At 40.3% G+C, this 12512-nt stretch overlaps 1 protein-coding gene across 1 annotated transcript; it reads right to left on the minus strand.

The window, feature by feature from the left end:
• Window positions 1-11274: 11274 nt before the first annotated feature.
• Window positions 11275-12411, minus strand: LOC122032854 (F-box protein At1g67340-like). The gene is made up of 2 exons (XM_042592171.1): window positions 12168-12411; window positions 11275-12082 (listed from the first exon to the last, which is right to left on the minus strand). The coding sequence occupies exons 1-2, from the start codon at window positions 12318-12320 to the stop codon at window positions 11372-11374; spliced, it is 864 nt and encodes a 287-aa protein (XP_042448105.1). The 5' UTR covers window positions 12321-12411; the 3' UTR covers window positions 11275-11371.
• Between the last annotated feature and the right edge of the window lie 101 nt (window positions 12412-12512).

Raw genomic sequence — 12512 nt, forward strand, 5'->3', positions numbered from 1 at the left:
TATCCCGGTCGACCGATCCTAATCACTTAGTCTTATCATGTATGACTATATAACTTAGTCTATATATATGTGTGTGTGTGTGTGTGTGTGTGTGTGTGCGTGTGTGTGTGTGTGTGTGTGTTCTTTTTGGTCACCCTGTGAGGAATAGGGTATATTCACTATATGTTTGTTTAATCTCGAGTAACCTCATGCACTTGCCTATGTTGTTCTCCTTGACACTAGTTATCCTTTCTGTACATGAGAGCCGAGCGGAATTACCTAGGTTAGTTATTTCTCGCCCGGTATATAACGACAGGGCGAGCTTGTTGACTCGGACTGCCCGGTTGGACGAGTTAGACGCCTGTATTTTCTGATCGACCTATGGTGACAAAACAAGCCTATTCAGTCGATCTGATTTTTATTTCTTACGTCTTATGAATCTGAGCTTACCGGGATTTTGAAAGATTAATCATAACTTCCCTCGAGGTCTCGTAACTTTTTCAGTTTGAACTTGTACTTCGGGAATGTCACCTTTGCAATTACAGGTGTACCTATTTTCATATACCTAATATTTTACCTGTGTATTTACTGGTTTGTCGTCGATTCTTTCGTTATTACTTTTTTCCCTATCTTCCCTTTTCCCCGGGCTGCTCCGGGCGCCCCGGAGCCCAAAGTCAACAGATGTTGACTTTTTCATCCGGGACCTCTTCTCTGGTTCAGTCCCGCCTCGGTCTGGTTCTTCTCCTCCGAAGCCGCTCGCTTGGGTGATCTCTGCCATCCGGAAAAGGGCTCACCCGAACCCAACTTCCGGTCTTCTTGAGCAGCCTTCGACTCCGGCTTATCGTCCCTCGGAATCGCTGTGTGTTTCCTTCTCGTTCACCAGCGTACTCATCCGCAGTCTTCGTCCCTCAGTTGCACCTCGTGCCAACCTTCTTGCTAGCTGCGTCTCTTGCTTCCCGAGCAATCTTCCGCTCCGGATTTCATCCCTCGGAACCACCGCACGCTTCCTTCTCGTCCACCAGGGTACTCTTCTGCAGCACCTCGTCCCTCGGACGCACCGCGTGCCGTCCTTCTCACTAGCTGCGTCTTCCGCTCGAGTACCTGTGCTCCTAAGCTCCTGCACACTTAGACACAAGGTTAGAAACACACAGGACCTAACTTAACTTGTTGATCACACCAAAACAACCTTGGGGTTCCAACACCATGTGATACAAGGTTGTTGATATTAGAGTCATCCACCGGAAGTATCTCAATCACGAACTCCACTTGCCTTGTAGGTAGCAAGCTAAGGAGTATCTAGAAACATATCTAGGTTTCTCAAACTATACAAATATCTGAGTAAAGTGATGTACTATCCTCATTAAATCTTATCAACGATAGTAGATACTTCTGACATACAATTGCTTGGCTTATAGTGCCAAAACCAATTATTCCTTCATCGTTAGTCTCGACGAATTTCAAAGATGGTTGGCCCAGGGGTTATAGTTTGAGAATAAATGACCAATCAGTACATGCCAACAAAGATGTTAAATTCTATTATTTCAAGTACTTGTATACTATAGTGGGGGAATGACAACCAAGGTCCAAGTGATAACCCTTAACTTCTCAGCTAGATGTCAGTAACTACTATGAGGGTATCACTACAACTCTCATAATCTTACCCATAAATGTTCTCTAACAAGTGTCAACAAAGGGTTGAACACTCTGATCTGAATATAGACTTCAAGGCCTTGGGTGAATGAGCATATGGTCTAAGTCTTGAGCTACTTAGTGGAGGCAACGTTAGGAGAGTCGACTAACCATTTGCTTGAAATCCATCCATTGCTCTACTTAAGGTCAAAATCTTCTAACGACAAGCTATAGAAAAAGAAGCAGAGAAGTACTGTTGCTCTAGAGCATCTTAAAATCATCATCAAGTGTTGCTTTGTTCCTCGAAGATCATCTTCTACATCTTTCATCACGTGGTGCCTATTAGTGTAGGGATTACCATATAATAGTAATTAACCTTTAGGATTTCGATGTTTAACAATATAATAAGGTATGGTCAAATTGACTAATGGTTGATCCTGTTAGAGTGTATACTAAAAGTCTAGTTTTTTGTAAATATTTATTTTGAAATAAAGAATCACATTGGTTAAATGTCTACATTTATATGCTAAGTGTAGTTGTTGAATTAAATTATATTGTAGATAACATGGTGTGTGGTGTTACACACAAAAGATCATGTTATCAGTTCCTTATAAATTATAAATAGTAGCTCATGACTAAGATGGATAGGAACAAACCATTGGAATAAGTCGTAGTGCAATTTGGTATTAGTTTATCTTGACTATAAATTACACTAGTACACTCTGAGTGTATTGAGCAAGATCATTTGAGGTAATTTCTTTTTATACTGACTATATAAAAGAGCAATACCTCTATTATTAATACCTCTATTATTATAGCAGTGCTCACTCTTAATCATGATATAATAACACGCACATATACTTCATATTTATTTATTTAATTTATCACAGGGTGTGATTTAGTTCGTTAAATCAATAGGTCTGATAAGTTGGAAAATGATATTATTTATATGGTGTGTTGTTGATTATAGAAGGTTACTGTGTCCTAGTAATCTAGGTTGATGATGTCCCCTTGAGGAGCTCATAAGGATTGTCATGTAAACCCTACAGGTGGACTTAGTCCTACATGATAATGAAATTGAGTGGTACTACTCTTGGAGCTAGATATTAATTAAGTGAGTTGTCAGTAACTCATTTAATTAGTGGGCATTCTATATCTTAAACACGGGGAGACTAACACACTCATGATAAGAAGGAGCCCATATAGTAATATGGGATTAGTGTGGTAGTTCAATAATAACTCTTTAGTGGATTGAGTTATAATTGATGAACTCGAGTTGGGTGTTCGGGGTGAACATGGGAAGCTCAAGTTCATCGGGAGACCAAAACCAATTCCTCCTCTCGGTCCCTGTCGTAGCCTCTTATTTATAAAGTCTTATATCCACCTAAACTCAACTTCTTACCCACCTTAAGGTGGTCGGCCAAGCCTAGCTTGGAGCCCAAGCTAGGGCAGGCCAAACCAAGGTTAGATGGGATCAAGTGGTGGTCGGCCCTAGCTTGGATCCCAAGCTAAGGTGGTCGACCACAATTAAAATAAAAGGGATTTTAATTTTTAAAATCTTTCCTTATGTGGAAGCCATGATTTAAAAGAGAGTTTTAAAATTAAATTTTCTACAAAGGATTATGAGAAAGGTTTGATATCTTTCCTTATTTGTAGTTAAAAGGAAGATTTTAATTTTGGAGAAAACTTTCCTTTTTTAATCATCCACATGTTTTAATGAGAGATTTTAATTTATAAATATTTCCTTTTATAACCAACCATGAAGAGAATTTTTTAAAAGAGAAATTTTTATTTTAAAAATTTTCAGAAATAAATTAGAAAGTTTTAATTTTGTGTTTAAAACTTTCCTTATTTGGAGGATTGTAGGAGCCGGCCACAAGATGGAATAAGAGGAAAATTTAATTAAATTTTCCTTATTAGCCATTGACAAGGAAAATAAGGAAATTTTAATTATGTTTAAAACTTTCCTGATTTGCCAAGACCAAGGAATACAAAAGAGAGGGTAGAGGTGCCTCACCTTACAACACATCTATTATTCCTCTCCTCTCTTCCTTGGTGGTGGCCGACCCTCATCCTTCCTCTCCTCCTTTTCTTCTTCTTCGGTGGTCGGCGGCATCAATCTCTTGGAGCTTGGTTGGTGGCTGGATTTAGGTTGGAGAAGAAGTAGAGAAAGGAGGCTTTGTTTCTTAGCATCCCTTGGAGCTTGGTTGGTGGCCAAAGTTCTTTATCTCAAGGAGATTCTTGGTGGCCGAAACTTGCAAGGAGAAGAAGGAGGCTTGGGTGGACTCTCGTCTCGGTAGATCGTCGCCCACACGACGTCTGAGATAAGAAGAGATAGAAGATCGTGAGGTCTAAAAGCTACAAAAGGTATAACTATTTATTAGTTTCCGAATCATAATTAGTTTATTCTTTTGTTTAGATCTTGAAATACCAAACACAAGAGGCTAATGATTCTAGGCTATCGAATTTATGTTTCGATTTTGTGTTTCTTTTGTTTTTCGATCTTGTGATTCGATTATTTTTAATGGTTAAACCTAGGGTTACTATAAGGAGATTAAATATTGAATTTTGTTGAAAGGATTTGTCTAGGAAGTGGTGGATGATCCCATAACCAAGAAGGCCTAGTACCTCGCCATGTTTAACCTGGAAGTCGATCTCTGAAATAAATATTTAATCAAATTTGTAACATAGGTGGATTTGGATTAATAATGTTAAGAATCATTTGCGATCCAAGTCTAAACCTCTAAGAACAGATAAGTTGAATTTGGAATTAATAATGTTAAGTTTTGTTTGCGATTCCAAATTTAATTTCTAAAGAACACAATAGGTTGTTAGGAAAGGTTCAAGACTTGTACTAAATTTTTGTACAGGGGAACCAGTACGATATTCCGGGTAGCAACCAATAGATCTAAACATGACTTGATGTTTGGAAGTGAGTGAAGTTTAGTTAGGTCAAAGTTGACCAAATGACTAGTAAGGAGAAGTTTAGTCAGAATCAGATGACTAGTAGAAAAGGTCCTAACTGAAGGTTAGGTAAGGAAAAGTTCTAGTGAGTAAACCCAAGAATTGAAAGTCCTATTGAGTGAAGCTAGGCCCTGGTGAGTGGAGCCAAAAAGTGAAAGTCTTAGTGAGTGAAACTAGGCCCTAGTGAGTAAAGCTATGAGATAAAAGTCCTAGTAACTAAATCCAAGTGATGGAAGTCCTAGTAAGTGAAAGTAGGTAGTGGAGATCCTAAGGAGTAAGCTTAGGTGATAAAGTCTTGGATGCAGTCTAAGCATAAAGCCTAGTAGGACGGGTATATATACAGGACCAACTGATTCAGTAGACTGAACCAGTGATTTGGTAGACAAACTGGGTTTGGTCTAGATTGCTGAGTTGGCACAAATATTGGCATAAAAGATGATGAAGGAAAAAATCTGGTTCATCTTTATAATTTGGATAAGGATAAGTAAGCTAGATGATGAGGATAAAGATAAAGCTTAATCCAGAAATGGCTTCATCCAGATAAGAGTTAATCCGAATAAGGATTTGATCCAACTCTATAAAAGGAGACAAAGGTTCTACGTTCAAGATAACTTTTCTACAACTACTCATATGCTTCGTGCTCGGGTGGTTTTATCAAAGTAAGTAGACATACAAGATTGAAGGCTTAATTGTGTATGGTTGTTTGAACTTGAAGAGAAGCAAAGTGAATTCAAGGCAAAGATGATGAAGGAAAAATCGGTTTGGATAAGATAAGCTAGAATAATCCGAATAAGGATTTGATCCAACTCTATAAAAGGAGACAAAGGTTCTACGTTCAAGATAACTTTTCTACAACTACTCATATGCTTCGTGCTCGAAGAAAAGCGACAAGGTTTTTCTCGTGCGACCGGGGAAGCATTAGAAGGAGTGTGTGGCACTCAGGAGCTTCCAGACCAACCGATGATGACCGGTTTGGTTTTCTTGTATTTACATTACTATACACTTTTATTTAATTTCCAATTGTGTTTGCATACAAACTCTAATATGGATTTCTCTGCCTTCATAAAATTCTAAAAATGAGACCACTAGTAGATGGGTGCTTCCCATGATTAGGCCTTATGTTGGTGCAATCGACCTCTACGATTTCGATACTTGACAATATATCAATGTGGAGTCAGGTGACTAAAGGTTAACTCAAATATGACTTAATATTTGGAAGAGAGAAGTCTAGTCAGAACTAGATGACTAGCAAGGATAAGTCCGAACCAAAAGGCTAGGCAAGTCAGAAGTCTACTAAGTGACTAGTCCTACCTAGGGGTTAGGCAAAGGTAAGTCCTAACTAGAGGTTAAGGAGGTAAGAAATCTACTAAGTGACTAGTCATAACTAAAGATTGGGAAAGGGTAAGTTCTAACTAAAAGTTAGGTAGGTGAGAAGTCTACTAAGTGACTAGTCCTAATTGGAGGTCAGATAAGTGGAAGTCTTAGTAAGTGAAGTTGGACCCTAGTAAATGAAGCTAGGTGATGGAAGTCCTGGTGAGTGAAGCTAGGTGGTGGAAGTCTTGGTGAGTGAAGTTAGGACCTAGTGAGTGAAGCTAGGTGGTGGAAGTCCTAGTAAATGAAGTCAGATAATGGAAGTCTTAGTGAGTAAAGATAGGTGATGAAATCCTGGCGAGTGAAGTCAGGCAATGGAAGTCCTAGTGAGTGAAGCTAGGCAACCTTAAGGGAAGGTAATGTTGGTGCAGGAAGCATCCAACGATCAAACCTGTGTTTTGATTATGTCAAAGGGACCAAAGTTAAGTTGTCTTGTTATCTAACAAGGTTCAATGAGTTTGCAGGAAAGTTCTAAGTATACTTAGGCAAAAGTCCTAACTGTGGTTAGGCAGGTTAAAAACCCTAGGGGGTTATAACCCTAAGCGGAAAGTCTTGACGGGTTGAGAGTTTCGGGCAAAATCCTAGGGGGTGGTAACCTTAGGTTGAAATCCTGGTGTCGCGAACTGGGTGGAAGACTAGACGGGTAGTGGAGCAGGCGTCCAACATGAAGACCGAAAGCTTTGAATGCTAAGCAAAAGTCCAGTTGGTCTGGAGGATCAACTAGCAATAGGTAAACTCTCCTGAGTAGAGTAGGTGAGGGCGCGTTCCCTGGTGAGGGAACAGTAGGCGTCAGTTCGACCTAGGGGTTCTGGATGGAAATCCGAAGTCAAAACCGGATAGTCAGAGGCTGTCAAATCTTATATTAAATATATTATTTTTACCTGGACTAACTTTATTTTGCAGAAAATAAAGGTGCTGAAGAAAGCTAGTCCGAGCATGCACCTGGAAGGGGTCCGGGCGCCCGGAAGGGGTCTGGGCGCCCCGAGCTGGTCCGGGCGCCCCGAGCTGGTCTGGGCGCCCCAAGCTGGTCCGGGTGCCCCGAGCTGGTCCGAGCACCCGGAGTCGGTCGGGCGCCCGGAACCCAAAAGTTATCGGGAAGCTGATGTGGTGCGCGCAGAGTAGTCGAGTCACTTAGTTCAGGCGCCTGGAATAGCCTATATAAGGAGTTTCGATCAGAAGCCTCAGCACAACACAACGAACGACTTCTGCTTCTTCGAGCTATTTAGAAAATGCTTCCTCGACGCTCAAAAGCTGCTCCGACAACCGTCGCACTGAAGATCCATATTTCTGAGTTGTTGGTATTCTTTAAAGTTTTCTTATTTCTTGTAATCAATCATTGTACTTGTACTTATTCCAGATTGATTTAGTGGTTGCCCATCGAAAGCACTCTTACGTGCGGGCCTTGGAGTAGGAGTCGCCATAGGCTCTGAACCAAGTAAATTCTTGGTGTCTTTGTTCTATCTCTCTCTCTCTCATTTCCGCTGCGTGTTTTACTTTTCATTTTTCATAACGAATGAAATAGCGACGAGCACTATTCACCCTCCCCCTCCCCCTCCCCAGTACTTTCGATCCAATAAGTAACCCTAGGTAATGATACATCTTGGAGGACTAAACTCCAAGCATATATGACTGACTGGTTTCTGGTCGACCATGTGCGATCGATCGGACCAGCGAATTCTTAATACTGCTAACAATGTTTTATCTTACTGTTTTATATCTATTATGCTAAATCAGTATTGCAGGTAAGTCTTAGTATATCAGATTGATCAGACACTAAGCGAGACTAAAGAAATTCCAAACAGGTCTGGAGGATCAAATGTTTGGCAGGTAAGGTTAGGTAAGTGAGTAGAGGAGAGATCTAGTGAGGGCAAGCCTTTATGGGGCTGTAAGCGCTGGTCCAACTTAGATCCATTTTAGAAGTCTAAGTTGAGACTATGACTAGATCCTAGTCTTAGTTAGACAAGATATAATTAATAATCACATAATTTTATTGTGCTAACTCTATTTTTGTAGAATATATTTGTTATTTGGACTAACATGTATTACAAGAGTGAAGTGCAAAAGTTAAGTCTTGGATGAATGGTGATCAAGGCGCCTCAAAGCTGATTGGAGGCACCTCAAAGCTATATGGAAGATGCCCTAGATAGGTTAGAGGTGCCCTCACAGAGATAAACTTTGTGGATAAAGTTTTTCTATAGGGAGACACCCTGGAGAGCACTGGAGGAGCCTCAGAGAAGCGCTTGGAGGTGCCTTAGAGTGCTTGAAGGAGCTCTCACGGAGATAAAATCCACAAGCGTCTGAGCTGATCGAAGCTGAAGTTTACGAGATAAGCTTTACGAGATATATATATATATATATTACACGCCCATCATTTACAGAATTATGATATGAGTGCCCTATTTTCAATTAAAGTCAAATAAACGCTCCATTTATAACAAACGGTCTAAAATACTCTTATATTAATATTTGATCATTCGGCCATGTAGAAATTAGCAATTAGCTTTTACAATTATAGAAACTAGATGTTAGCTTATACAGGCAACTAGATTCTACAACAACTTCTACCACGGTAGTTTTATATATTTTTATTTTGCTTCTCTAAGTTATAACATGGTTGATCTTGTCTAAAAGCTGGAGAAATGACGCGCTGGTGATGATGGCCGAATGGTTGACTGGAGCAAGACTTTTTTCTTCTTGAAAAGACCTCCTTGCGATTCTGTGCACACGCTGATGATCCAACAAAGGGTTAGTGACCAAAAATCAGGGAAGAGGATCCTTGGCAAGGCCCTCTGACACTCAAGTTAGCATGACCCTGGAGGTATGAAGAATCGCAGAGAAAAGTGTTCACGCGAGAATAAGGCTCAGATAATGTAAAATGAGTTTCTTACCAATGGGGATGACTCCCCCCCCCGCTTTATATAATAGCTATCATAACCTTCGTGATCATGAGGTGGCATCGTGTGTCAGAATTTGTTAGTTTGTTGTGTAACGAGTATCCGAGGAATCTTTTATCTACCATAGATGTACATATTTTGTCGTTTATGGCTTAAGCCTTTGATGAAGACGTTGAAGGAATATGCTGTCATAAATGGTCAACTGATGGGAAACAAGATAACCTCTGAAGGAGACCCCAAAGGATTATTTCACGATAATTCTAACAGGTTGTTAAAATATTATCTATTTCTTGTTTGCGAAATATATCTTGCTCGGCTAACAAGGCCGACCGCTCTTGTGCCTGTCCTTATATTAAGTTGTTTTGTTATGTATTGAATACTGTCATAAATTCGGTCAAAAGTTCATATGATATATTAGTCATGCTAGAAATCTGCTTAAGCAACTATCTGATAAACTGAGTGTACGAAAGATACATTTAGAAATAAATATGCAACTAAGTTTCTCAATTACAACCGACTTTATGGAGAGTTTTATGAAGTTAAATACCTCAAGTCCAACCAGTTCTTCATCTAGCTGGCGCATATGGAGAGATTTATAAGGTCAAGTGCCTCAAGCCCGGTTGGTCCTCCATCTAGTTGGGCGCATATGGAGAAATTTATAAGGTCAAAGGCCTCAAGCCCGGCCGGTCTTTCATCTGACCGGTCACACATAGAGATTTATGAGGCTAAGTACTTTAGGCTCAGCTGGTCTTTCATTTGGCCAAGCACACATAGAGATTTATGAAGCTAAGTGCTCTAGGCTCAACCGGTCTTTCATCCGGTCAGGCACACATAGAGATTTATGAGGCTAAGTGCTCTAAACTCGACCGATCTTTCATCTGGCTGGGCGCACATAGAGATTTATGAGGCTAAGTGCTCTAGGTCCGACCCGTCTTTCATCCGGCCGGGCACACATAGAGATTTATGAAGCTAAGTGCTTTAGGCCCGACCGATATTCCATCTGGCCAGGTGCACATAAAGATTTATGAAGCTAAGTACTTTAAGCCCAGGCGGTCTTTCATCTGGCATGGTGCACATAGAGATTTATGAGGCTAAGTGCTTTAGATCCGGTCGGTGCTTCATCCAGTCGGGCGCACATAGAGATTTATGATGCTAAATGCTTTAGGCCTGGTCGGTACTTCATCTAGTTGGACGCACATAGAGATTTATGAGGTTAAGTGCTTTAGGCCTGGTCGGGCTTTATTCGGGCTAGTCGACCCTCTCCCCCACGACTTGTAATCTGATCGAGCTAACCCAAGAGCCTTGAAACCAGGTGAACAACGAAGCTAGATGGGAAGTACACTCCTATCCCGACTTTAGCTAGCACATCACCTTGACTTTGACTGTCAGGTCACCATAACTTTGACTGCCAAGGCATTTCCTGGGTTTACTTGTTACACCCCATATCAATGGTTAAAATAATATTTTAATGAACAATACAAACGATTAGGATTATATGACACTCACTATATTTCAAATAAATATTATTTGATCATGATCGACTGTGTAGAAAATAGTTGCTAACTTCTACAATGATAACTTTATATCTTTTTGATTTTGTTTCTCTGAGCGATAACTTAGTTAAAATAATATTTTAATGAGTAAAACAAACGTATAGATTTCATGACATCCGATACATTTCAAATAAAATGAATATAATTTAATCATGATCGAACATATAGAAACTAGCATATACCTTCTATAATATGTAGCAACTAGCTGCTAATTTTTACATAGTGTAGAAGTTATTCTATAAATTCTATATATTATAAAAGCTACTCAGTAATTTCTATAATAGTACTAAATCTAGAGTATTTTTTGAGATAAAATAATGAAAGGGGCATCAATCTAATTTTTGGAAAAGAGATGCTATTATGATGTTTCCTTTAATTTGGACGTCGTTTTTATTTTTCTAATTACAGAGTTACAAAGTTTTGACAGTGACCTCCAATTCAAATGTTGTCCATCATTAAACATTCACTCTAGAGCTATGCATATTAAATTAACCGAAAGTTTTTTTTTAATAAATTGGATTAACCTAATTTCATCATTATAATTGAATATATAAATTTATATAAAACCAATTAATTCGATGAATTATTAAATTAATCAAAATTTTCTTAAAAATTGACTGAGTAATGCCCGACCAAGCTCCCGAATCTAACCAAGCTAAAATCAATTAAACCTGTTTTTTTAACAATGTGATAGATACCGATGGGATTTAATCGAATTCTAAATTTTAAAAATTTAAATTGAACTAAATGAATAATATTTTTTTAAAATAAATTTGATTTAGTACAGGATATCAAAATTTAAGATATGAAATTTATCTCATATCGAAATGAAAATTTGATATATTTAATACATTGAAAATTCGACATAACATCTCTACTTCCATCTTATTGAATAAAAATGGTTCTTTTCTCACTTTTGCTAATTGAATTTGTCAAATAATACATTGAATTTATTCACCAAGGATGAAGGAACCACTGGTTTTATTCAAATCTCGCCAAAGCATTATTGAAGATCCGAACCCGTCTCGCCGCTATGGCTGCCGTGCAAGCAGCACTATGAACCGTCTTCCAGTGAACCGCTTGGCACGCCCGGGAGCAATAACAAGCAACCGCGCACATCGAACATACCCGGAACTCAAATCTTCTCGTTTCCGGCCGACTGCAGTTGGCGTTCGCACACAGTCGAACGCTCTCGCCCAAATTCTGCCTCGTCTGAAACCACTCTGCCATGAAGCGGTTGGCGGGGTGGACTTCAGGAGCGGGCACGTCACATCCGAAATCGCTATGGAGATAGCAGTACTCGGAGCGGGAGCTCCCTTCGCCCGGAAGGGCAGCGGCTGACGCGACGGGCCGACTGCTTCGAGAGACAGCGAGCTCACGAGTGTTGGCATCGACGAGGAGCCGGCGTCCGCGGGGAACGTCCTTGGCAACGCCATAGCCGTCCTGCAAGCAATGCCCGAGCTCCCGCATCGCATCAACGTAGCCAAGCTGGGTTGCGCGCTGGCAGAGAGAGAACCCGGTGCTGAGATTCTCCTGGCTCTTCCCCATTCCAGTGCCATTAAAAAAAATCACGGCCAGTGAGTACGTCGCCGCCGCATGACCGCGCCGCGAGGCTCGTAATAAATATCTCAATCCTTTTCTCGTGTGGGTGTGGCATCCATCTCTGCGTAACCCCAAGCAATAGCATTCTATCTGTCAGTTCAGTGACAACGAGAATTAGATAGATAATCGAATGAAAAATTCAAGAGGAAAACATGAACCAACTCAAGTCACGCACCATCCCGAGCAAATAGCATGCCTCTACGTTCCCTGCACGGACACACCTCTTCAGGAATCTATGTGCCGGCGGCGACCAATTCTCAACCCTGATAGAGATAGATTTCAGCGTCGCCTTTTCAAGAACCAGAGGATTCTTCCCTAATCTGTTCATCCTTTTGCATCTGCCGCCCACAAAAACTTCGAGATCAGAATTTTACCACTAGAATTCGGACCGAACAAACAAAATTTCCTACGTTTTCATTACGCTGACCAGATCCGACGGGCAATCGGCGGAGGCACTGAGATAGCAGAGTATGGACAGGACGATATCATCAGGTAGGCAATCGAACAAACAGGCCTTCTC

Source organism: Zingiber officinale, chromosome 11A (assembly GCF_018446385.1).
Source record: "Zingiber officinale cultivar Zhangliang chromosome 11A, Zo_v1.1, whole genome shotgun sequence".
Taxonomy (NCBI): Eukaryota; Viridiplantae; Streptophyta; class Magnoliopsida; order Zingiberales; family Zingiberaceae; genus Zingiber; species Zingiber officinale.

Coding starts and splice junctions, on each gene's coding strand:
- LOC122032854 (XM_042592171.1), bottom strand. CDS start 12,320: ATGAACAGATTAGGGAAGAATCCTCTGGTTCTTGAAAAGGCGACGCTG. Junction 12,083..12,167: donor CATGCTATTTGCTCGGGATG/GTGCGTGACTTG, acceptor CTGAACTGACAG/ATAGAATGCTATTGCTTGGG.